Raw genomic sequence first — 27,226 nt, forward strand, 5'->3', positions numbered from 1 at the left:
GTAACGTGGCGGCGCTGCGCTCGTGTGCGAGGAGTGGCTCGAGCTGTCACTGTTCATGTAGTTTTCTGTGATAAGAAATTCTGTGAAATTAATAGTTTAGCGAACTAATTTACACAAATCACGATGTCCGCGTCGGGTGAATTCGGTAATCCTTTACGCAAGTTCAAGCTCGTGTTCCTGGGCGAACAGAGCGGTAAGTCGGGATCGAAATAATGGCTCGTACATTTTTAATAGTTAGTTTTTAAAATTACGACACGTAAGTATAGATTTTTATGATTTAGACTTTATTAATTTTGTGACCTATATTTGTAATTATACGGGTGATCGGTGTCGGTCGTGTGATGGTGATGAGTGGAGGGGTACGTTTAGTACGGTACTAGGATGTAGGTTACGCTCTGAACGGTGTTCAATTTTGCATTATTGGGGTCTGTTCTCACGCAACCGTTACCGACCGCCCGTGTCCCGTGTGCCGGGCTCCGTGATCATGAGATGTTATGTGTTTCAGTGGGGAAGACATCACTCATCACTAGATTCATGTATGATAGCTTTGACAATACTTATCAGGTGAGTCACCCATTTGTTGTTATTAGAATGATGTTCTCATTAGAATACTGTTATGTCTGAATTGCGAATAATTAACTTTAGGTTGTATGACCCCAATCTTTAATCTATTTGATGGTACCAGTTAGTGAAGCTTGTACTGGCAAAAATAATTGGATTCAATACCCGCTGTATTTTTAACTTAAATTGTAAAACACAAAGCTGTCTTGATATTCGATAGATAGATCCATTAAAATAACATTAACTTTTATACAATCAAAGCGATAGTTAATGTGATATTTAATTATTTTATAGTTATGAATGATCATACTTACAAGATACCTAACACAAATACAACTAAAATAAAAAAGTACCTATCATTGGCTGTATCCGTTAAATGATCCAAATTAATATTTTGATAATGCTCATACTAAACATTTTCATACTAAGTACAGAAGTGAAGTGAAACAAAAATTACAAATTGATAAATATATACAAATTAATAAAATATTTTACGCAGTGCACAAAGTAAAGCACCAAATACTTAGAAGAAAAATATGGACAGTAGTTATTTTGAAACATAATTTCTATTCAATAAATCGGTTCGTGAAAAGTGGAAGATTCTTAAGAGCCCTATGTCCCTAGTGAGGGATAACAGGAACACATCATCATCATCATCATTATCAAATCGGACAGAAATTTATAAATTAATATCTTGAGATTAATGGTCAAAGCGGACCTCAGGCTCCCATGAGCCGTGGCAAATGTCGGGATAACCCAAGGATGATGAATGAGTTGACCATGACGTCACTAAGTGTGTTAGCAAATCGTTTTGACAGTTCTTAAAAACAAGCTAATTTGACTAGTAGGAAAGTAGCCTATATAACTGAATCTATGTAAAGTATTTTTATGAATTCTGTAGGTGCATAGGTCCAATTTGAGTATGCCACAATATTATTAATCCATGTCTTTAAACTTTTATAATTACGAAGTAACGGGCAATTTATTTTCTGCTTGATATATTAACTCACTCATGCTAAGCATACCGCTTCTTATATTTCCCACCCTTACAGGCAACAATCGGTATCGACTTCCTCTCAAAGACCATGTATCTGGAAGACCGCACGGTGCGGTTACAGCTGTGGGACACAGCGGGCCAGGAGCGGTTCCGCTCACTCATCCCCTCTTACATCCGAGACTCTACCGTTGCTGTTGTCGTCTATGATATAACTAGTGAGTATTTTCTTAATTAAGATAAAAGTATTCCAATGAGCCGTCTCAAGGGATGACGACTATATAAGAAATGGCATTCTGCTTAGTCAGTGTCAGTTAGGTCATCCAAAAATACTGAACACATATTTTTCGCTTTTTCTAATTAATGAAAAAATACAAAGATATAGAGCATCAAATTTCCGGAGTGGGGGGCTTGTGACGTCACTTCTAAAATTGTACCTAGGTGTGACGTCACGCGAAACTTCAACGCACTGTACCGTCGTCATTTTTCGTTTACGAAAAAAAAGAAAAAATACGTGTCTAAAATTCTTTGATAATCTAACTGACGGACTAATTAGTTTTTTTAGTCGTCTCGCCTATTGGGTTATTTGGTTTAAACGCATTTTGTATCATACATTTATGTATTTGTCAATTTAAATTTGATGAATATGTGCCGTTGTCTGGGTAAAAGGACCTTATTGTCGATGGCGCTTACGTCCCGCGGGTCGCATGCGCGGACAGGGGGGGTCATCCCGACCCCCCGGCGCCATACAAATCGTATTTACCACGTGACACGAAGCTGGATCGCTACACGAACATCGCTAATATCATCGTAAGCGCCATCGATAATAAAGCCGCAAAACCCAGATAACGTCACATATGATTGGCATGGATTATTTTTTAGTTGCTGTATGTGAAAATATATAGTGAAAAATACTTGTTGTAATTGTAAGACCATTCCCGAATTTCTTGATCTAAAGAAACTTAATAATTATGCAAATATTCAAGCATGTGAGGAATACGTTCTAACTAGTCCCAATGGCATCTAAATACTACTAAAAAGCGGAAGATAATTTAATCCTAGCCTTAGATTCTGGAGACATTGATCAAAAGCTTTCTTACCCCATATGCAGGGCCTTCATCCTCATATTTAAGCCATATCAGTATGTATTACTGATTGATCCACACCTACACTCCTTTAACTCTATTGCGCGAGTACCATTATCTGGAGGTTAAAAATAACCCAAAGGGCATAAATTGGCAAATTTTGAACTGCATAAATTTCGTGACAGTCAATTGTCACTTTAGGACCGGACAAGGGTCAGGGGTTGTGGGAATTGTACGCTCGGTCAGTTGTAAACTTGACGTGGTCCTAATTAGATCTGTCGCTAAACTTTACTTCCTAACCAGTGGTTAGCACCCCCCTAGAGCCCTATCGAGGTTGTGATGAAGGGGCTGTATTCATACTTATACACTTTGTTCTACCTTACGTAAACTCAAATGCTAAAATAGTACATTACATCAGAGACCGGGAAAATGAGGATTTCCGGCCAAGTGGGTATATACGGGTAGGGTAGGGATACGAGGCCGGGAATCCGTTTTCACGCCGAGGCATGTATAGTGTTTTTGTCAAACATACAATGAATTAAAAAAAATGCTCTAAAGGACAATATTTTATAAAAAAAAGTTACTTTGCAGGCCTAGGCCTAAAAAATAATATGAAATCCCTTTACAGTCCTCTCGAGTTGTTGCGCCCAAAAAGCGATATTTCCCAGCCCATTTTAAGGAACGTAAAGACAATATTTCATTGCATGTTTGAGAAAAAACGATTTTAACTACCTATCGATTACTTTGCGTATTTTTTATGCTCTTTTTAAATGAATATCATTTAAAGAAAAATGTAGCACCGCGTGTATCCTAGAGGAGAAATGATTCGAAATCAATATTTTCTTCAATATTCGGGAAACGCGAATCACATCGAGAGTTGCCTCCATAAGTTTAGGATAGGTACTGCTTACCATCAGACGGACCGTATGGTTGTTTTTCACCGACGTAGTGGGAGAATCCACGTAAAAGTAACGTGAGTCACGACTTCATCGAGTGTTTATTTGAAGTACAGCTGCAAATGCAAGGATCTATGCATATATGGGGAAAGGTAACACTTATAGATAGATTATCACTTGAACTTACGTCGTAAATAAATGGAACATACCATAAAATCGTGATTCATGTTACTCTTGTCGCATTGACCCACCTATTAAAGTGAACTATGTTAAGAAGAAACCAAGTTCTTATTTTTTCCTTTTCCTGAGGCTGCATATTAAGTTTTCTTTATAAGAGTTTACGAGTTTTCTTGCCGATATTCTGTACAAGGTAACTGTGTAGGTCGGACAGCGAACAGTGACCCCGTCTGAATATTTGATGAATAACTAGAAACCATTCATCGTTCTTTACGATCGTTTTCGATCGAAAACGAAATAACACTTTGTAGAACCGTATGTCTTGATAAAATATCTCTTAGAGTTGTTCTCATGAATCCCTAATTTCCCTATAGTATGCTGGTATATGTTTTGGAGCTCCACATGTAAAAATGACTTAGTTCATAAATATAGAAGTTGATCACTACAGGAAATCAACAGGTAAAGGCTTTCTTCATACTTCAAAAAGGAATGACAAAGGTGCATATTACCCCAAGTACTTTCTTACAATTTTTACTTGATGCCCAAAGCTGGCTAAAATAAATGATAAAAAAATGATTTTGTTACACAGTTACCTAATAGTTTCCTCAAGTTGAAAATGAAAAAAATGAAAATGAAAATGAAATATTCATTTATCATTGGCCTTCAAGTCTATAACAGACAATTCAAGCAGTGTCAGGCGGGGCGACAACGTTTTTCGGGGCTGTGAAAGCCAATACGGGAGCGGCAAACACGACCACATCTCTGGCAGGTGTAGTGTGCCCGTGGCGAACAGGTATCGCGCCCATAACGCTTAACTCGCTTACTTGCTAGTGCCCTAAACCAAGCGTCGTCGTGGATTTGACGTCCTTCGAATACTAATTTACGCCACTTGTCTCTGTCCTCGGGAAGCTGTTCCCATTTGTGGACCGGGATTTACCGGGATGTTAAAGGCGTGCATGTCTCGTTTGGCGCAATCTTATGTGCATATGAACGTCAAATAAAGTTAGACTTATATTGACCGGGATTTAGACCGTGATTACCTTGTAAAGTCAAATAAAGTTGTTGTAAAAAATTTTGAGCTTCACTCTGTGGCAAAATTTGATTCACTTTCATGCCTTGAAACCCTCGCGACGGTCAAGATTCCACTTTCGAACCACTTTCCAGGCTCGTCGTTCAATATTGAATCAGTCCTTTGCTTTCACAAGCAGATAAACAACATTTTTCCCATTGTGAAACAAATATCAATTAATCCTAATTAGAAATCCTGCAAAAGCATGCATATAGGACAAATTGCTCGCCCTTAGAGTTGGTCAAGGGCGCATATCCTTCAGATATAACATACACTAAATAACTATTATTAATACATATTTCCAGCGATACTTCTACAGCTATCTATTCCCCAATACATCCGATATAATTTATTGCATGTTCCTAAAACATGTCATCCGCCATACTTTAGCCGCGAATATACGACTTTTGGCGGCGATATAGGTCGGAGTAAATATTTGATAGACAGCAAGCTGCTCGGGGACCTGGCGAGACATAGAGCTCGAGAATTATGTAGGACGTCTGTGTTCAATGTTGTGTCATTTCGTAGAACTTTCCTTTGCTAAGATAGGTAAAAAGTCTAAGATAGAAAACTTTGTTTGTTTACCTAAATAAAAAATAAAATAAAAAAGTTATCCTGACGATACTGATTTATGTTTTGGCGTTCCCCAGTCATCTCGAACCAGCGAATAAAAATTTAGAATTTTGAAATTCCGTCAAACGCCTACTAGAAAAAAAAATTGAACGCTTCTAGAAAGAGAACTGTTACAGTCAATGCAAATTTTATTTCGAAATTAAGCATCTGTAATACTCTATTATTTTTGATATTAAGGTATTCGTTTTTTGAAGTAAGCTATGAAACTAGGAGAATATAAAATAGGGCGTCGCGTCGCGCGAAACTTGCGATAGAAAATAGGGAAAAACGTTATTAATTAAATAATGCGCGAAATTTGTAAAGAAAGACATAACCTTCCGCGGGTCGGGGTGAATATTGATGGACTTGAGCTAGCTCGGGGATTCAGGGAGACAGCTCGGGAATTACGTAGGACGTCTGTGTTCAATGTTGGGAAAAGTATTAGTTTTCTGTACGGTAAAGAGTAGTCTGCTAGATCTAGGGATTTAGAAAATAAATAAATAAAGCGTCGGAAATAAACAGAACTCGAGAATGTTGCTTTCTGGATGGTAAAAGCCAAAATTGAACTTTACAAGAGCGTTTTCGTCATGGGCCTAAAATCTTTCAGATGATGAATTCGATCCTTTCTGCATTAAGAACTTTTTTCCTCCTTCAGGCTCGACTTCCAATCTTCACATTCATATACCAAGAACCAGTGTATTACGGGCTTCGGAAAATTCATTCGTAAGGTTTTTATACTAAAGGAAAAAATTAATTAAAACTCCAACGTTTAATAAAATCACATAAAAAGTCAACTTTACAAGGAAAGTTTTGGAGTAAGTCACAGAGCTTTGGAACTTTACCCACGACCTAAATGCTTGCGTAACTTTGTTCTCAAGTGAAAGTTGCGAAATATTTTTACCCTAAAAACAATGTTGGAATATTGTAATACTTTTTGGTTTGTGGTTTTGTTCGCTGATAGTATTAATAATTAATAACACTGTTTTATCATAAAAAGGCAGTAAAAAAGTCTATTGAACGCTCACCTGATTTTTTACTCCTGAAGTGACAGGCTTTCATATGCTATGATGATCACTTTTCAGCAGGCGGGCCGTATACCTGCTTTCCGTAATAAATCAATTTTATTTTTATTTTATTTATTTTTCCGCCGATACATACATAAAATCAGTCAATCAAGCTTGTATCCCAGAAAGGGGTAGGCAGAGCACATGAAACTACTCAAGTTTTAATGCCACTCTTGGCAACTAAGGGACTACAACTGTTGCAAGAAAACAAAAATTCCTATGTGGTATAAAACTATCGATAAAATGCATACGACTATTTAAAGAATGAAACGTGTTTTTATTTATACAATTATTTTTTTATTTATACCTTATTATTTTATTTAGTTCGTTTGTCCCTTTCTATCACACCAATACGTACTCTTAAAGTGAACGTTTTAAACGTCTTAAACGAATGTAAAGAGCCCATAGATACTCGAAGAGTTACGTTTATTGCGGAATTCCTAAGGCCACTATTTCTTCCTTCGGAACATTTTAAGGACCCCGTAATATTGCAGTGACAATAGATCACCTCAATGGCTGCTACTTGCTTTAAAATTAATTACACACTCAAGGTAAAAGTAGACCACTGATCATTTAAAAATGTATACGTATTTGAATATTTTTGTCACATCACATTCGTTTTATCCGCCAATATCTAATATTCTTAAATATCTCTTTTATTAATAAAGGTTATTACATTAACATACAACTCATTCATTGGTATTTTGACATTATAATTTACAACTTAATCTTATCCAGCCTGCGGCTGTCGTGAATTATAACACTCGTTATCAAAATCCCCCTTAATGACTATATTCTATTCCTATCAGGCTTCAAACTATACCCATGCATAGGAAAAAATCACCTAGACTGCTTCAGCGGTTTAAACATGCAGAGTTGCGAGGGTCGCAATAATAATCATATATGTTTGATATACTGTTATTTGTTACGCAAAACATATCTCAATTTGCTCGCGTTGCCTGTCCGGGCAAACAGCTTCGAGCTACAGGACCGTCTGAGAACAGTCCCCCGTCGCATGGCACTTTCAAGAAAAATGTAAATGACGATCCTATTGGGAGAAACTATTCATTTTATTATTTTCAATTTATAATGTAATTTTTGACGATCATGATGAGAAGATAAACATAACTTTGGCATGTAACAAATTTATAGTGTAATTTTTATCATGAAATAATGAAATTTAAGGCTGCTTTCAAAAAAAACGTCAAAAGAATGTAAAATTGATAGTTTTAGTCGGTGAAATACTACACTTTCCGTTATCCAATAGATTTATTTAATTCAAGTTCCAGTTAGAGCATCTTATTATCTTGATTTTTATAAGACTGGATTTTTGAAAACTAACTCACTAAATTAATTATGAATTTTTCTCTAATGCACGTTTAGAAAAACGCACGTATAGAGTTGAATCAGTCGATCTTATTTGTAAAATTTGGACAATTTTGAATATTAAAACGGGTAAATTTATAATTCATATATCCTGTACCACAATCATTTCAGACTAGATTTTTATTTTAAGTTTTTGAAAAAGAGTAAACTAGCCTAAGGCGAATTCAATTTTTTTCAGAAATTACCTAAAATTAAGTGACAATTTCTTTGAAAATCTGCATCACATCGAAGTAAGTTTTGTACTAAATTAATCTGCAACGTTTACTTAAATTTCTGTTATGCCTTAGTGATTATAAATTGCTATTATTGATTTTTGCCAATTTTTTGAAAACGAGCCTTCACCGGTACAATTATTACCACTTTTGGACATTTTCTCATATTTTGTTAGACCAAGTCGAAAAAGTCCTATAATGTGATATATATTTATAAACTGCTCGCAAAGCCCTTTAATTTGATACCACACACGGTATGATCGAGCGCTTGGTTGCGATTTCACTATTTTTAACACGAAAGCCCTCTTAATCTAAATCTATAATAATTCTCATCACCTTGATTAAAACATTGACAACACGCAACTGAACAAAAAGTGGCATACTATTTGATAAAGTACCTTTTCTATTATTGCGTCTACGTATTCCAGCATAATGAAACGACTAGGAAGCTACTTCAGGTATTGCATGACTTCTGAAACTGAAAGTGTGCCGGCGGCCTCGCCTGCTGAAGGTTGGGCAATGGACTCAAATCGGCTCTCAATTTGGCTAGCTTTATATTAAGTTACATTTAATAAACCTTCTTGAATAGCAATATCTATTGATAGAAACCGCATCAAAATCCGTGGTGTAGTTTAAAAGATCTAAGCATACATAGGGACAGACAGCGGCAAACGGCTTTGTTTTATACCTACTTGTAATGGGTTTTGTTGGGTTGCGCCAATGTTACATGAAATACAAGATAAAATAATCAGCGGTCCGTGATCGTGAGATTCCGAGACTATTTCTGGGTTGTTTTTTCCCATTAGGTATCTGAAGAAATGTAACCCCTAAACTCAAGATTTTACCTTTACAATAAAAAAATCAACATCGGAAAAAAGACTCATCTTACCTAAACTAGTAAAAACACTGATACCTATCCAGACGAGCTGATCCTAGGTAATCTAAAGTAATTGGGCCGTTGGCATCCAATATTGGCCGTGTCACGGCCCCGCCATCGGCAAATATTTGCTCACACCCGGCCTTTGGGCCAATGTCTCAATAAACCTTGTTGATCTAATGAAGTGTAGTTTATGTGCAGTTGTTCTTGCAATAATATGTACCTACTTTAGCGGTCATGTTAACTCAAAGCATAGGATGCATCATGCTTTCCATGGCTTAAGTTGCGATCGTGAGAAGTAGATGTTGTATTTATCAAGGTAGCGTAAGGAAAGACTTAGTCTACCTACTGCATTTCCTTTTTTTCAGTAAGATGGAATTCTATTCCAAAATTGAGTTATTATTTTCTAAGTGTATACGATCTGAGACAAACAATACGTGTTCATGACGTTTTTTGTAATGATTGGTACAAAATTATATTTTCATATACATATTATAAAATGTTAAGTCATTTAGTAAGCAGATTGTTTTAAGTTGTACGCTCTTAGCTACAACTTTATATAGACATTCGTTATTTAAGGTCTCTTTGATCTAAACTTTGAATATATTGCTACTGTGATTACGTCCAATCCAACAAACATTGAAATATAAAGTCTCTAAATCTCTCATTAGAGTTCTTACATCTAAAAAGAGAAAAGGCTTTATTTGGAGCATTTTACGTATAAACAATGCTTCTGAAATACTGATCTGTGCTCTAATAGCTTATTATCTATTCTATGCCATGAGGTCAATAGCATAAAATTATCATAATTGCTGCTGCGTATTACGCGAATGTGTTACGTTTGTTTATATCAAACCCGGACTGGTTCGTTAATACTTTTATAGTAAGATAAGCCGATAAACTGATTGCCGGTAAGCTGTACGGTTCTACGATATAACTAAGACATTGTTATTTAAAAAATACAATACACTGCCATTCGTTACAGAGCAGCATTTTTATTTTTGACAATAGAAAAACTGTTTGTGTTTGTCGTTTTAGGAAAAATACGTAGTACCTGCTAGTGCGTACACTTTAGAATTTTAGATTTACCTTTGGGTTTCGATAGACCCCACTTTCTTTTTTGATTTTGCAGACTCGAACCTAGAAACACCTTTAAAATTTTTGATGCATATATATTCGTATTAGTTCCAATGGTTCTATTTTGTACAATATTTTGTACTGGGTATTTTTGTGGTATTCACTCAAACTGCGAATTTCTTACTTCACCTTCGCCTGCATCGAGTGATCAATAATTGTAACAGAATAACTTAAAAGAAATGCAAACGCCTTATCTTGCCTTGAAGCTATTGTTTTGTGTTTTTATTAACGGGTAATTAAAATCAAGAACAATAGTAAACATTACATAAAAATACAAAAGCCTACATCAAGAGATCTCAAGTACCCTCATCTCTTGGGGCCGAATTAGTCGTCGTGCGAACTCGCATGCGATTTTAGATACCTAGTTACCTACATTGCGCACTAATCAAATACGTAATATAATAAAACGCTTACGAGTTCACGTACCATGTAAATAATTACAAAATTAATATGACTATCCCCTTTTCCCCTTTTCACAGACGCCAACTCATTCCACCAAACCTCCAAATGGATCGACGACGTTCGCACCGAACGCGGTTCTGACGTCATCATCATGCTGGTCGGCAACAAGACGGACTTGTCGGACAAACGGCAGGTGTCCACTGAAGACGGGGATCGCAAGGCCAAGGAACTCAATGTGATGTTTATAGAGACTTCTGCTAAGGCGGGATATAATGTGAAACAGGTGAGATATACCCTTCTCTCTCTAGGAGACTAGCTTATACTGTTCAAGGTCATGTTGGTCGGTCGGTCCGACTTGTTGGATAAACGACAGGTGTCCACTGAAGACGGGGATCGCAAGGCCAAGGAACTCAATGTGATGTTTATAGAGACTTCTGCTAAGGCGGGATATAATGTGAAACAGGTGAGATATACCCCTCTCTCTCTAGGAGACTAGCTTATACTGTTCAAGGTCATGTTGGTCGGTCGGTCCGACTTGTTGGATAAACGACAGGTGTCCACTGAAGACGGGGATCGTAAGGCCAAGGAACTCAATGTGATGTTTATAGAGACTTCTGCTAAGGCGGGATATAATGTGAAACAGGTGAGATATACCCCTCTCTCTCTCTAGGAGACTAGCTTATACTGTTCAAGGTGATGTTGGTCGGTAAGACGAACTTGTCGGACTAACTTCAGGTTTATATGGACCAGCGTAAAGGGTTGAAACAATGCTCAATTTCGATGTTATGACGTGTCAAAGTTAACCAAACCTTACATATGAAACAGCCGGTCATATGCTTTCTATAATTAATATAATTTTACACGACCGTTCTTGGGTTTCTCTTATTTGGCAATTATTGTGACGTATAAGTAGTTAGGGGTACCTACATAAACCACAAAACCAATACAGAAAACATATAACGTGTTTCCGGTATCACTCAAAACCTCAGACACCGCTACTGATTTTTATTTTTTTAAACTCATCTAGAGTATTCATCTTTTAATCTGATCGTTACTTTTTTTAAATTGAATTTTTAATTTTCTGTACTACACTCAATAAAATAATTGCTAACTACCATCATAAACCATAAGACTATTTATTTGTGTACGTTACTGCAACGACATAAGGTTTACCAATAGACAGCTAAGATGTCACTGTAAAACACTTTAAAGCTTTATCACAGTAAACTTCAAATTGGACAGGTAATCGCAGTAAGCAAATTTAAACCCAATATTCAAAATGACAAGGTTGTAATTAGGTACGAGTTCAATTTGTTATGACTTATGATAAACATTAAGATTAAACTGACAAACAACGTCAAACTAGTAGCGGAAAAAATAATCGTCCAAGTAACCAGCCAGTATTAATACCCCTAAATACTGAAAAAGGTAAACAACCTCTAGCAATGCGATATACACAATGTTGTATTACGAGTACAATAGAATGGGCACATAAAAAATAACCAATAATACTAATTTAAATAAAAATATTACCCCCATCAAAATATAGCTCAATCGATTCTACTCTCGATTCTGAACAAACTGTTTTCAGGTTTTTAGTGTTAAGTGAAACACGGTGTATAAAACACATTACAAAAAAAAAACCCAAATTAGGGTGTGCATAAGCACTGCATCTGACCTTCGATAAAATAATAAACTAAAGCCTCCGCCACACATAAAGCGTTTTGATAGCGTAGCGTCAGCGGAGCGCAATGATAGCGGTACGCCGGACGAACGCTGGCGTTCCGCAATCCGCGCGCATTCCGCTCGCAATCCGCGCTCGTTAGTTCCCGCCGGTGTCCGCTGGGCGCAACGCCAGCGTTCTTCCGGCGCACCGCTATCAATGCGCTCCGCTGACGCTCCGCTAACGCTCCGCCCACGCTCTCAAAACGCGCATGTGTGGCCGAGGTTTATTGAATTAAATAAATATGTAATAAATTAATGTGTTTAATAGTTTTGTTGAACATTTTCAGCTGTTCCGGCGAGTCGCGGCCGCTCTGCCTGGCATGGACTCTGCCGAGAGCAAGCCTCCTGAAGACAGTATCCTTTTTGCAACATATACATACATATACATGTCTAATAAAACGCATATATTCATGAAACACCGATCTAACGGCTCAGCCACGACATTGGTCTAAGCGCGGCAGCGGTGAGCGGCGGCCATACATTGGAGCGAGACACAGCGGTGGGACTTTTCATTCGCACGTATGGCTGCCGCTCACCGCTGTCGCGCTTAGACCAATGTCGTGGCTGGGCCGTAAGGGGTTCGGGGTTGCCAGATAGTGCAAATTTATGATAGTTTACAACTAGGGAACAAATCAAATTATTTTATTGAATATTTTTTGATTTGTTCTTTTTTCAAGTAGTCACACTACTATATATAACCTACTACTACTAGACCACACGCCCGCCCGCTAGTGGTAAAGACGTTAGCCGCGTAAGCTGAAGACCCGGGTTCGATTCCCGGCTCGGCCACCAGTGGGCCTTGCCGTTTTTCTTTCGTGTAGGTATGATATCTATTTCAATTTATGATAGTTTGTCAAAGTTACTGATAAACACCTTTATACTTGAATATTGATTAAAATAAATGAGTCAAAAGATCTGCCTTTTCTAGAACCTATAATGTAAGGAAATCAGACACATATACCTTGACTTCCATTGTGAGTTCAGGGGGGTTACCATGACGTACTAAAGACGTTCAGTTTAGGTTGAGAGAAAGGGACACAGCTATAGCAGTTACATAGCTCCGTCCCTCTCTCTCAACCTAAACTGAACGGCTTTAGCACGTCATGGTAACCCCCCAGTATGTACCTAATAAAGCAGCATCTTTATAAGCCAAATGTCAGTCGTCCTGGGTTGTTTATTTCCAACATAAAAGAATATCCTATCTTTAAAATTAGAGGTACTTGGTAGTGGGGATAATGAAGATATACTAAGGATAGATTAGAACAAACTATTATAACTTTGCACTCTGGCACTTATCGTGTCATGGGAAATTTCGAAACCATCAGATCTCGTCGATGACATTGAAAATTATCTTATATGATTTCTCTTTACTTAAGGATGTGATAATGACAGTGAAACTTTACAAAATAAATTGACTATTATTGTTTATAATGAACTAGTACCTTAAGTTTCAAAATCCTTTCAGTTACAGGTAAGTTGGTAAAATAAGAGACGAATAGACGACATATCGTCACTACTTTTAAAAAATCTCGTATCTCACGCTGTTCCTCAAAGTCAAAACGCAGTAAGTCTATATGCATTCCATACATACTTACTACAATTTTCTTTTCATTGACAGACGAAGATACAAGTTTTTTTAAAAAGTAGTGACGATATTTAACACGAAACTGCTTCAACTTGGTTTAATACTTTCTAGTCAAGTTCTCTGTCAAAATCACTGTACCCTTAGGGTACCTTAGTCCTGACAAAATATCAATTCATATATCCACGCTCGTTTTGCACAGAGTTTTACCACATTATGTACGGTTTACGTATGTATACATATTAACGCGTGTCGGCTAGAACACATATTTATGTTTAACACGCTACCCGGAGTTTGGAGTGACAAGCAAGAACATTTGTGACGTCATTATGTTTTACCGTGAACGTTTTGTGCTGTGAAGTTAGCTACAGATATTTGAAATGGTCATGGTCATATTCTTACTTTGAATTGAATATTACAATTTTATTGTGCTTTAAATCACGTAGTAGTCAGAGATTAAGCAAGAAAATTATATAAGCAGTAATTTTGTTTCAATACTTGATAGGTTTATAATCTTATGTTGAAAGTGTTCTTATAGCATCAGAGATTTTTTTTAAATTATGAATTATATCAGTTTCTTATTAAGCCGCTTTTAATACGTACTTACCCACGTTTAAATCCGTAATGTTATTACAAAAATGACGCCATTCTAGACTTTCTTTGCAATGCCAGCTGTCACACAGACAGCTGACTGTAGCTAACTTCACTCGTCGCGAAGTGCCTGTGTTGGTGATGGTTACCGTCTAACACCGTTGTAAGTAACGTTACTAATACTAATCTATGTCGCTTGTATTTACTCGTATCGAATATACTAGTGCACGGAGGGTAGTATAGTGTTGGCGATATCCTGACTCAAAACAGGTACGGTATTTGAAGCGATAACGCGGTGAGCGAGAAATTAATAGGCTTTTCTGGTTTTCACGTTGAAACTAGCAACAATTTCTTGCCGATGTAGAAGATATTTTGTGTATTTATGGAGTGCCCATATCGGTTAGAAGCAGAACCAACTGGTTCGTTATAGTTATTGCCCTAAATAGATGAATGAATCTGCCGTTGGTTAGGCTATGCCAGAGAAAAATTGTTTGATTAAAAAAAATAGGAGAGTTAGGATTTCTCTTTGATTTGACGGTTGTTACTTTACACACTGAAAAAAAAATCATTACCACATTCACGAAAAAAGCGATAATTATAGATAACTAATTGGTAGATATTCCGCGAATTCACACGAAGCGCTTTTTTCTTCTTTTCTTATGCGCACTGCCAAGGAGTGGAATTCCTCGCCGGCGGCTATATTTCCGAGCTCATATAACCCGGCAACCTTCAAATCAAGAGTGAACAAGCATCTTCTGGGCGAGCTCACTCCATCGTAGGCCACGTCTTTACCTTTGGCTAGTCTGTGGCGAAGAGTAAGCCCATTTATAATAATAATAAAAAAACCTACATGCGAGACATAACAATTATTGTGTGGTTTGAATCTCGCTTGCCGCGTCGCTCGTCTAAATATATGTTATTCACGTAGTATCGCTTCTGTGTGCTAATATTATTTACTCCTATTGTTAACATAACAGTTGAATCAATAATCACATGGAAAGTAGACAGAAAGAACTTTGTAACAGAATAATAAGATGTATAATTGTATAGTCTGACTGCTGATTCAATTGTTCTCGATATATATTAAAAGTTATTTGTGTATTGCTAATCGTATATTAATGTCTTGATGAGAAACAACTTATCAAAATTGGTCTATGTCGATACAAAATATAATAACATTCCTTGACCTCCTATGACTTATGTTTTTTGAATAAGATATGACAGACATATGGCAATGTCAGATTTTTCAATAAGTATGTCGTTCAAACATGGTTTCTTGCCGTAAACTTATTATTGCCATTTTTTTTACAAATGAACTATGTATTAGCAATACAAGAGTAATTTTCTCTCAACGCTTTAATAGCTTAATAAAGTAATACATATGCATAAATGTTGTGTATTTGTTTAATATTTAATGCTTTTTATAATCTTACGTATCGCACACATTTAATATAATAATTATTATTTATTAGTTATGCCCGTTATTCCATCTACGTAACCGTACCGCCTGGCAAAAAAGAGAAGAAAATAATAGGGGCGCCACCGTATATGTGTAAACCGTTTTGCATGTTGCAACTATTGAGTCCCTTTTGTATGAGAATAGTAAGTGCTATGATAAAAAAAATAGTTCCATTATTTATATTATCCTTTTTTTGTAATGTAAAGCTGTAGCATTTATACTCTTTTTTTTTGTCAAGCTGTAGCTTAATGGAAAAAAACTGTGATAGATAATTATATTTGTGTTTTTGTATCCCATTCTCATGTTAGTTCTATATTTTTCATTTTTAACTTGGTTTCTCCTGTTCTCATTTTCTAAGATAGTATTTCTGTATAGTCTTGATACTTTTCAGAATATTGCTGATTGTTTAACTATAAGACAAAGTGGCGAATATTGCGTTACGTCTTACGTACCTACTATTTTATACAAATCGTACAAATAAAATACCTTATTAAAATTAATCGTAAACGATGTTATACGAAAAGTACTCTTTTAATATTTCTCATGTTTTTTTTTTTGTTTGGTGACTTCTACATTTGATATCCAAATTAGAGGAATGTTTCGATAGACGCTGTAACATGAAGAAACCGAACCCATTTTTTTTTTGATGTATTGACATAAAAAGTAAATTTTATCATAAGACTTTCAATGAAAATCCTACACCGGGTCTCGTAATACGTAGCGCAATCTCGGCCAAGCCTCTTCCTAGCTTCCATTATTTCCTTAATCTGGTGTCTGCAGTGCAAGAGGTGATCCTGCGGCAGGCGCCCGGCGACCACAAGGAGCCCGACGGCGGCTGCGCCTGCTAGTCGCGCACGCGCACGCGCTACTGGCTGGGTGCACGTGGAAGGAAAACAAGACAAGCGGTTTGGCATACTGACGTGAGCATTTCTTTTTTTTTGCCATTTTTTTGTCTTTTGATCTTTTTAGGGAATTTTAGGTCAATTGTACTCAGAATCACGGGTACTTTCAATCTCACTGGGAGACAAAAAGTGTCTCAGAATTTCCATACATTTTTGTTACTTTCCTCTTTTGTTACCCGACACAACATGAACGGAAAATGGTAAAACAATAAGAAAAAAATTGTATGGGACAATTTTTTTAACCACTAGGATTGAAAAAGCTGGTAATTCTGAGTAGAAATAGCATTTTTTTTTTTCAAAAATATCACATTTCATAAAAGTGGCAAAAAAAAAGAGAAATGCTCACGTAAGCTTTAGGGTTGGAGCCACATATGATTGCGATTAGTAAGGTATTATGTACATTTTCGTTTGATGTTTGGTGAAATATCGATCGCAAGCTTTGCGTTAGAGTTCAAAGTTGGAACTTCATAAAATTGAAAGGACTACATGGCACTCCAAATTTACAACGTTTATATTAGTATTCAATTCAAGTATCGAGACCGTTTATTCCTCGGCAACCGTCAAATGATCTGATAAGAATTTAGCAAATAAATCGCCAATGACTGTGACGTGTGGAGTTACAGTTTAAATAACCGCAATCATGTGTAGCTTTAAAACACTTTAGTACTCTAAGTTAGAAATTTAAATCGGTATGCTAAACTGCCTTGAAGCGTTTTATCCAAAACCTTCCAGCCAGTCAGATGTTAACAAGTTTCGTCCTCGAACCGAAACGAAGAGTTAAGGAGTTTAGTGCAGGTCTGAAGCTTGTGCTTTTGTGTGTCTCCACAGTGATACTAGGTTAACTTGAGTAGTTGCTGATAGCTGCGAGCGTTTTCTCAAATACATATTGAAAATATGATTCTTACAAATCTGAACTTTTTTGGGCTCATGCTGCTCAGAATTGTCCGTGGTCTGCATCTTAGTATGCATCAATAAAAAAAATGTTCCTAAATGTCCGATTCTCTCACGTAACACTTTACTGTATAAAAATGTGGCATAGGGGAAAAATAGGAACTACAATCTATATAAATGTTTGGCAGTTTTCTTAGCTTCAAGACCGAATTGATTGTAAGTTTTAAGAACTCAAATCAATTCGGTCTTGAAGCTAAAAATAATCAAGTATTCAATATATTTTAAAGAAAAAGCCTGTCTACACTTATGTAAGCCTAATTATTTTGCTGTACGTTTAATGCGTTTGATGACACAAAAGCACGCGAACATACATTTCGAAACATAATAAAAAACCATAAACTCTTTATTATATATTTTAAATCATAACGCAACTAATAAATCTGGCCGATATTTTTACGTTTTTATTGTGTTCTGAAATGTACATAATGCAAGACCGGTGAGAGCCATACATTTTGTATGAGATGAATGCTGAATGGGTGATCCTAGATGTTTTAAATATGGACTATATAAGGTGATGTCTTAGCGCTACTGTATGAAATAATATACACATTATAGACGATTACTGAGAGCTTAAGTTTCAAGGACAAAAAACATAAGTTATTAAGGCACTGGTCCCACCAACAGCGAGTAAGTGATGAGCTATCAACAATAGTCCCTCTGGTGTAAATGGGCATTTTCTTGTCCCAAGCGTCCCAAGATTTCCATAAATTTTTTCGAACCTTCCATTCCGTTACTGCCATACAACATGTATGAAAAAGTGGTAATGGAATGGGAAAAAATCTTGGGACACTTTTTTCTCCTGTTATGATCGAAAGAGCTCGCGATTCTGAGTGAAAAACACAAAAAATTACAAATCTAAAAAAAGAGGGGTGGACAACTTTGAAAAAAATGGCCCAAATAAAAGAGACGCTATGATAGCTCAAGCAAGTTATAGTCTGTCGCCGAGCGATGACTGTCTTGTATTTACGCTGGAGCGACTATCTTTTGTCAGCATTATCTTTTTTTTTTGCCAATAATTTTTTTTTTATTGTTTTAGGGAATTTTACGTCAGTTGTACTCAGAATCACGAGTACTTTCAATCTCACTGGGAGACAAAAAGTGTCCCAGAATTTCCATACATTTTTGTTACTTTCCTCTTTTGTTACCCCCACAGAATTAGATTTAGATAGAAGAAACGAGTTCATTTATTTGTATGGCGGCCGAGCGTGTCAGATTTTGTACTGAAGTTGTTACTTGCCTGTGATTTTAAATATGGCTCAGGCCCTTGAGTGTTGATAAGTTTTATGTTGTTGCAATTAAATATCATGTAACGAGGCATTTTTAATGTTTTTGTTGACTTCAACTTACAAAAATTGACGCCCGGAAGCTGCAAGCTGCGATTAAAGACGGACAACTCAGTGGATTTCACTGAGTTCATTTGACACGCTAAGTAGATACGTTTGCTTGATCTATGGTTTATATGACATCTGTGGTTACCCCATACGACATGTACGGAAAGTGCTAAAAAAATAAGAAAAACGCGTGTGGGACAATTTTTTTTACTACTAGGATTGAAAAGGCTGATTAGTAATTCTGAGTAGAAATAGCATTTTTTTTTTCAAAAATATCACACTTCATAAAAGTGGCAAAAAAAAAAGAAATGCTCTTGTTTGTTCCTATTGCTGATAGCTCATCGCTTACTTGCATTTGGTGGGCCCAGTCCTAAGGTTCATTTTGTGCGGCTTGTTTATAGTAGACAGATAGTTATGAGATGTTCTGAAACTTATCATATTTAGTTAGTTGATCTCATTCGAAGTGGCGCTAAGATTTTGCATAGGTTTATAATGGGGAACAGATTCCCAAAATTCACTTCTGGGTATATGGGTGTCTACATGATGGTTGCACTTATCGTCTCGTCTTTACTTCAATCGAAGGTGGCTACAATGACAGTCGACAAAATCTCGACCATCTCAAAATCATCTGCTGTGTTGACTTATCATGCAATATTAAGTAAATTATGGACAGCTGAGTAAACTAGCATAATACTTAATAATCTTAATATATTTTTATTCGTGTAATCATGAGACGGAATAAGTAAAATGTTCTACTTATACAGAATCTGTTCCCTAAGAGACTGTTAGGATACTTGGTTTTTAAGTGCAAGTATGCTGCAGTATGGTCCATACGGACTAAGATCATGCCCTTCAAACGAAAACGAGCAAGTGAACAAACAACACAAAAGTAAGTTTCTGTAGGAAGAAAGAGAAATTCGTTCCAAATAATGAAATTCGCGATTTCCTACTATCTTTGTTTTCCTATGCTATTTTATACAATTATTTGGTTATTTTGGCAGTGAATTATTAGTTTGAATATTGAACTTTTCAGATATTGGTACTTAATGAAATGGAATGTATGTGTTATAACTTATAAGTTAAAAGGCTATTATTAATTATAGTGAGCTTATTATCACGTGGCCTTGTGAGTTTTCGTTTTGAAGGTGTGATATATGTGAAGGGACGACTAAGCTCTGTGTTGTATATATAGCACGCGACCGCGGGACTCGACCGATACCTAACAATAATCTTGTTTTTTTACAATTCGATAATATCAAGCCAAGAACATGAGAAATACCTACTTTTGGGATTATTATCACAGTGCTGAGTTCCACTTTCAAAATAACTAAAGAAACACTTTCTCGAAAATATCGCTATTGTTTTTCAAAATTTCAACTAAATTACCACTTTTGAATCCATCAAAAACACGAGGTTCTTTTGGAAAATTTATGCGATTTTGCTCGATTTGGCATAAATAATGCCTATGTTGTACTAGTAATGGGTGAAGAAAGGTTCAAGATCCCGCGGTCTTTGTAATTAGTATTATTTATTTAATTAGTGCTTAAGAATAAAATCTTATGATTCTAATAAATTATATCTAAAGTTTTTTAATTAGTGAGATTATCACCGCTCTTGGGCTTTTATTAATGTTTTATAACTTTTTTAATAATTGTAATACTGTAAAAAACTGTCATTCCAAGCTTGATGTCAACAGTGACGTCATGGTTACATATATTTGAGAGCAATACTTGTATGTTTAGTAGTAATTTTGACATTGTTATAACAGGTATATTAGAAGGATTTTTTTGTAATATAATATATGTGAGATATATACTTTATTTTTGGATAATTGAGTTAGGGGCTAATTTATTTGTATTTTGTATGTTCCGCTGTGTTCAGACACTCTGTATTTTTTTTGATCATGTTTTGCTATTGTTTTATCAAATTACGAATACAATCCTGGTCAGGGCACCACCGCACTTGTCATAAATGATCTGCAAACATAGGTGCTAGTAATATGTTACTGAACCGTGGAATTATTTACAAATTATAAAACAATACAAGGTTTATGGAACCGACTTTGCAATAAATGTCATTATTACCAGTTCATGTTCGTTAACTTAAAACTACAACTGACAGTTACTGTCAATAACAATCATATTGGCAACGTGCGTGACGGAGTGGCACATGACCAACACTAATGCCTAGCGGCAACCGTTGGAACTAATATGACTCTATGAGATTTAACATGAAAAAGCCCACAAAATGACGGGCAGCACCAGTCATGCACGTAGCGAATAGTGATGTTCTAGAAGTATCGTTTGCGTAGATACTATACTTTTCAAAACATTTTCATTGTGTTCCATAACAAAAATGCTTATGACAGAACAGTGTTGATAACTGAGAATAGCAATAAATGAAATTATTAATCAAATACAATATTGAATTTTCTAAACATCAATGACTGGTTTTTGCTGCGAATCTGGTTTATTGTAAATACCCATAATACACGCTGGATATACATATTTTAAATAAAACATTAAACCCAATTTGTTTTTTTCTTTTATCCTTAGTTTGAGGTTGATATATTGCATTATGATACAAGTGCGAAAAAAAGGAAGTTCGAAACGAGTGGCGATAAGTTAAAACACGACCGAGGGAGAGTTTTAAATCGTCACGAGTTACGAATTTCCTTTTCGCGCGTGTATCGTACGACGTTTTTCAGTACGAAGTTTCGACTTGACAATAGTTATTTGTTATACAAGGGGGCAAAGTTGTATTTTAACGCCGAGTGTGGAATTGAAAAACGAGCAAGTGAAAGGATTCTATAGTTGAACCACGAGCGAAGCGAGTGGTTCGAGAATAGAATCCTGAACTTGCGAGTTTTTTAACACACGAGAAGTAAAATACATTTGCACCCGAGTGTAACACAAAACTTTTCCCCTCATTATAGCGAGGAAACTACAACGCAAAAAATGCGTTTATCACTGCTTCCAGTAGTTCCACAGGTGGTAAATCATCTTTTCCCCTCACTAGCTCGGAAACACGTGTTTTGTCCTTCAATACCAGCGGGTAAAAACGCATTTTATCCACTAGTGGGTAAAGTAATTTGACCTTGAATAAAGTCAAATTAACTGCTTTAAAATTGATAAAAGTAGGTGAATCTAGTAATAAAGATGATTTACCACCTGTGGAACTACTGGAAGCAGTGATAAACGCATTTTTTGCGTTGTAGTTTCCTCGCTATAATGAGGGGAAAAGTTTTGTGTTACACTCGGGTGCAAATGTATTTCACTTCTCGTGTGTTAAAAAACTCGCAAGTTCAGGATTCTATTCTCGAACCACTCGCTTCGCTCGTGGTTCAACTATAGAATCCTTTCACTTGCTCGTTTTTCAATTCCACACTCGGCGTTAAAATACAACTTTGCCCCCTTGTATAACAAATAACTATTATTACTAGATTCACCTACTTTTATCAATTTTAAAGCAGTTAATTTTACTTTATTCAAGGTCAAATTACTTTACCCACTAGTGGATAAAATGCGTTTTTACCCGCTGGTATTGAAGGACAAAACACGTGTTTCCGAGCTAGTGAGGGGAAAAAGAAATTAACCACTTTTTCAGTACAGATGGTGTTTTTTTTACGCACTAGTGCGAGAAGTGGTTTATTATATGCCAGGTCGAAACTTCGGAGGCTCATCTGTACTGAAAAACGTCGTACGATACACGTGCGAAAAGGAAATTCGTAACTCCCTTCGGTCGTGTTTTAATTTATCGCCACTCGTTTCGAACTTCCTTTTTTACGCACTTGTATCGTAATGTACTATTATTGTACAGAACAAATTACATGTACAGAGAATAATTATAACGGTTATGTACAAAGGCGAGCTTATCCCTTTAAGGGATCTCTTCGAAGAACGACACTGTATTACCAATACTCGTCATCATGGCTTGAATTGCCATTTATAAGATAAAATCAACTATTACCTATTACATAAACGATGATATTGTTATTGTGGAGTTAGAAATACAGTAAGGTTGACTATCGCAACGTAGAATTCATTCATTTACTATAGTGAATAGTGAATTATTAGAATCAGTAATCATTACCCATTTATATACTATCAGTCAATTATTACTTTAACACGCTCGGTTCCGGCGACACAAGGTTTGTGATCAAAATAAACCTCCTATGCCGGTGACACAAGGTCTGTGATCAAAACAATCGAACTCCTATGCCAGTGACACGTATGTTCATTCAAACTTTACCGGCCTATGCCGGCGACACAGCAGTTGTGTTCAAAACGTTCATATTTTTATAAAGCACAAGGCTCGGAGCCGGTTTTTTTTTACCGGTTAAAACCGGTTTATTTCGATGTTACCTCCGATATTTCTAATGAGAATATAAAATTATGAAACTTATTTTTAACCAAAATAAACCGGTTTATTCAACGAGCGGCGAGACGCGCCGCACCGGCGCCGCGTAATTACTTACGTTCAGGCAGCGACTTGTTTGGTTAGAACAGTATTACCTATCATGCTGCGGAATAAACCGGTTTATTTTGTTCTAAACCGGTTAATCGAACGAAACTTTTAAATGAAAGCGTTCCCCTAAAAACCGGTTTTTCGAACAAAAACTAAATTTTAAGGTTTTGTCACAAGTACATGATAACGGTTTGAAAATTTAACCGGTATACGAGTAAGAAGTTGACTTATGTCATTTGCATAGTGATGAGAGTTTAGTGATTTCTACCGGCATATTGTAGGAGTTAAACAGTGCCAGGGACGTGAGGGACGAACGTGTTAAATTTCTTTCACGTGACTACGTAATGTTTAGTTGATTACCTTGTAGCATAGGGTGGTTCATTTTTCCGAATTTTTGATTTTGATGTGACTTCGCTCAAATTCTTGTTCTCAGTCATAAAAAAATGCTATCTGCCAAATTGAATTAAAATCGGACAATATTTAGAGGTTGCGCTACATCAACAAAGATTATCCAAATAACCTTCGACTCTTCAACGGAGGATCGAAAGAAGTTTAAGCGGATACCATTAAATTCGAGAGTGGTGTGATACTGAACCGTCTCCATATAAATAATTTTTAAAAATAATTGGTAACTTCGATTTTGGTAACTTGATAAATGTTCTAAATAACATTTTTCACTTTTTCTACCTATTTCCAAAGAAAAAGTGATATTTTCGTGTTTTCTATCAAAAAATTAGATTTCTTATATGATTTTACTATCAGATCACTGCCTATATCTAGAGAATAGTTAATTTTTGTGCAATGTATGGGGGTTCTACTTTATATTTTCAATGGGCGCAACCTTAAAACATTTCTCGATTCCTTTGAAAATTTAAACAGATAGTTTTTAGCAAGCGCGGATCCAGCTTCGTGCCCAGGGGGGGGGTCACGTGGTAAAGGCCCGGGGCCCCAGGGGTGGGTCACGTGGTCTATTTGTATGGCCAACTTAGGCTCCAGGGGGGGTCATGACCCCCATGACCCCCCCCCCCCTGGATCCGCGCATGGTTTTTAGTATAGGGGCGCACCAATTGGTAAGCGAAGTCATGAAAAATATCACAACTTTTTTTTCTCCATACAAAAGTGAAACAGAAACACCCTATTGTAGCAAAGGAGTATTTATCCGAGCTATGTTCCTTAACGCGGCCCAGCTGTGGACCTGCAGACGCAATCGCCGATGGGTTCGGAGCAGGAGGGCAGCGAGAGCGGCTGCGTCTGCTGAACAACCCCTACTGCACGCCGCTCTGGGAGCATCTAAGTAAGGCCTATTTATTATTTAATCGTATGGCACACTGAGAGAAATTTGCATTGTGAATTTAACAAGTTCGACTTGTTGCGGTTTATCCGTTTGAATCAGCCAAACGTATGTTTAAAACAATATGTGTCAGGTTGTTTTTATAAAATCGACTTGTTGATTCAAATATATTGCCGATTCAAATGACAAGTAGCTTGTTGTTTGAACCAAAGAGCACGTAGGCGCTATTTTAACCAAAAAACTTGTTGAACGAACATGAAAACTGGTTGTATTTTCTCTCAGTGCATGCATGTTCAGGCAATCAGAGTACAGCTTTGAGATCAGGAAACTGACCACATATTCCGGCGATGCCCCCTCCACTCTTAGCCCGGCCCAGCTGAGGATCTAAAGGCCCTGACACCCGACGCAATAAGGCCTATAAAATACACATTCAGTTGAAAGTATTGAAACACTGCATCGCACGGAAATTCCGGCGTAAGGAGTTACAGCTAGCGTCATCCATGAATTGATACACCATACCATGTATTCCATATAATAGTGGAAGAGAGATTTGTCAATAAATTCTAACAGACTGACGTGTGGTGACATGTTATGAATTTCACCAGCCCCTTTCTTCCCGTGGGTGTCGTAAAAGTCGACTGTGGGTTAAATTGTGGCGTAGGCGAGAGGCTGGCAACTTGTCACTGCAATAATATATGTATAGTATGGATAGGCGTGATTATATGGAACGCGCCTGTATGTATGTGTGTATTCTAGCAGACAGACCGGTGACACACGCAACGCTTAACTTTATGACCAAGGCCCAAGTATCAATCTCAATGCATTATGAAAGGGTTTAAACGTTTAAAGATGATTACGAAATAGTGAAAACCCTTACTAGGTAGAGGTACATGCCGGTTTTGAGATTCGCTAATGTTTTTTTCTTGATCTAGATCTTGTTATATTTATGAATAACGGAATAACATATGCTTGTGTTGTTTTCAGGATTTGTTAGGTTTAAGTGGTCTACGCTCGCCAAATAGAAGAATACCAGAAGAGTGAGAGGGAACGGGATGGGATGTTCGTCTTCGGATAAGGCAGGGTTCGGATAAACGCAACACACTGACTTTACACAGCACTATCCTTGCGGTTTGCAACTTTCACAGCTGCATGGTTTCCATGAGTTAAAGGTATGCGGATTTTGAATTATTTGTACTTAACTTCTAGGTCTTATGAGAGTTACAGAGCAAGGATGAAACCGTTAGTTAACTGTTATCATAACAAGTTATCGGTAACTTCAGTTCATATAAATACTTTAAACATTGAAAATGGCTTTTAGCCAATCAAAATCAATGTCATTGAATTTGGTCAGAAATACTTAATAATCCCGAATTTTTCGGTATTAACGGATATTAACTTATCGTTAACAGTCAACTGGTACGTAAGTATACTCTGGCACACTTTATCAGTAAAAATTGGGTAAATGCAAAACATGTAAGCGGTTTGAATTCTAATAGCAAATTGGATTTTCGCGCGTTATACTGACACAGTAGGTATGTCAGAGTATTAATATGATGAGTCCAACGATGAGTGTGAATTTTTTTTAACGATTTTGTAAAAATAACCTTTGTTATAAGTCGACGCCACTATTTCTTGGACTCCTCAACAGTCAGTGTGAAGCGTGAGGTGGTAAAGTAAAATTGTAAACGCCTGAATGACATTCGTTTGACTTGCGTTTTGTTCGCCATATCCAATCGCAATTTTTCGAATCGTACGGTGCACATACCGCTGTATTAATAATTTATAAGAAATATGCAGCATTAATATACTTACTGTATTAATTTACTAAACTGTTATATTATTTTTCCATGATACGAATTACGAATTTCTAAGGTACAGTGAGCTGCCAAAAGTGCATGGCGAATTTATCAATAAATCCATTCATAATTTAATTCTCCATGCCATTTCGCAGCTGACTGTACCTTCAGTAACATCCCCAATGATTTATCGAAGTATTGTTCACTATAATTATGTTACTATTTTTTAGTTTTTTTAATAACAGCGTTTTGAAACGTCTCGAAATAAAAGTTTCCAAAAAATGGAGAAAAATCATTCCATTTTAATTTAGATAGGTTCCTGTATTTTTACTTTATGGCGACGAATTATACCTACTCTGTTAAAATGGATTCCAATTTGATTATCATTCTTCCTAGTAAAACTTTATTAAATTATAGATTAATAGAAATAAATTGTATTGTAGAAGTTTACTGGTCAAATGTTTAGTTTTTCACAAGAATCGTGTCGCATCGCTTTAAAATAAATGTTGAGTCATTGTATGCACATTCTTGACACATTTTATTTTTATTAATAAAAACAGCTTAGTATACAAAAATATCTGATCAAAGCACATAAGCGTTAGGAACCGTCAGAATTGGAAACATGTATGTAATTTCAAAGGTCCATATCTTGAAAATGA

At 36.4% G+C, this 27,226-nt stretch overlaps 1 protein-coding gene across 7 annotated transcripts; it reads left to right on the forward strand.

The window, feature by feature from the left end:
- Positions 1-27,226, forward strand: LOC125225282 (ras-related protein Rab6). Of its 7 annotated transcripts, none has more exons than XM_048128911.1 (8): positions 1-193; positions 506-564; positions 1,614-1,773; positions 10,550-10,665; positions 10,846-10,935; positions 12,485-12,551; positions 24,668-24,774; positions 25,756-27,222. In XM_048128911.1, exons 1-7 carry the CDS (start codon positions 124-126, stop codon positions 24,736-24,738), a joined length of 633 nt encoding a protein of 210 aa, XP_047984868.1. In that variant the 5' UTR covers positions 1-123; the 3' UTR covers positions 24,739-24,774; positions 25,756-27,222. The 7 variants fall into 7 exon arrangements, with proteins under 7 accessions (XP_047984868.1, XP_047984867.1, XP_047984866.1 ...); XM_048128910.1 differs by lacking the exon at positions 10,846-10,935 and adding an exon at positions 11,026-11,115 and having other exon boundaries at positions 25,756-27,220; XM_048128909.1 differs by lacking the exon at positions 10,846-10,935 and having other exon boundaries at positions 10,550-10,755; positions 25,756-27,217.

Source organism: Leguminivora glycinivorella, chromosome 4, assembly GCF_023078275.1.
Source record: "Leguminivora glycinivorella isolate SPB_JAAS2020 chromosome 4, LegGlyc_1.1, whole genome shotgun sequence".
Classification (NCBI taxonomy): Eukaryota; Metazoa; Arthropoda; class Insecta; order Lepidoptera; family Tortricidae; genus Leguminivora; species Leguminivora glycinivorella.

Coding starts and splice junctions, on each gene's coding strand:
- LOC125225282 (XM_048128911.1), top strand. CDS start 124: ATGTCCGCGTCGGGTGAATTCGGTAATCCTTTACGCAAGTTCAAGCTC. Junction 10,666..10,845: donor ACTTGTCGGACAAACGGCAG/GTGTCCACTGAA, acceptor GATAAACGACAG/GTGTCCACTGAAGACGGGGA. Junction 10,936..12,484: donor CGGGATATAATGTGAAACAG/GTGAGATATACC, acceptor GAACATTTTCAG/CTGTTCCGGCGAGTCGCGGC.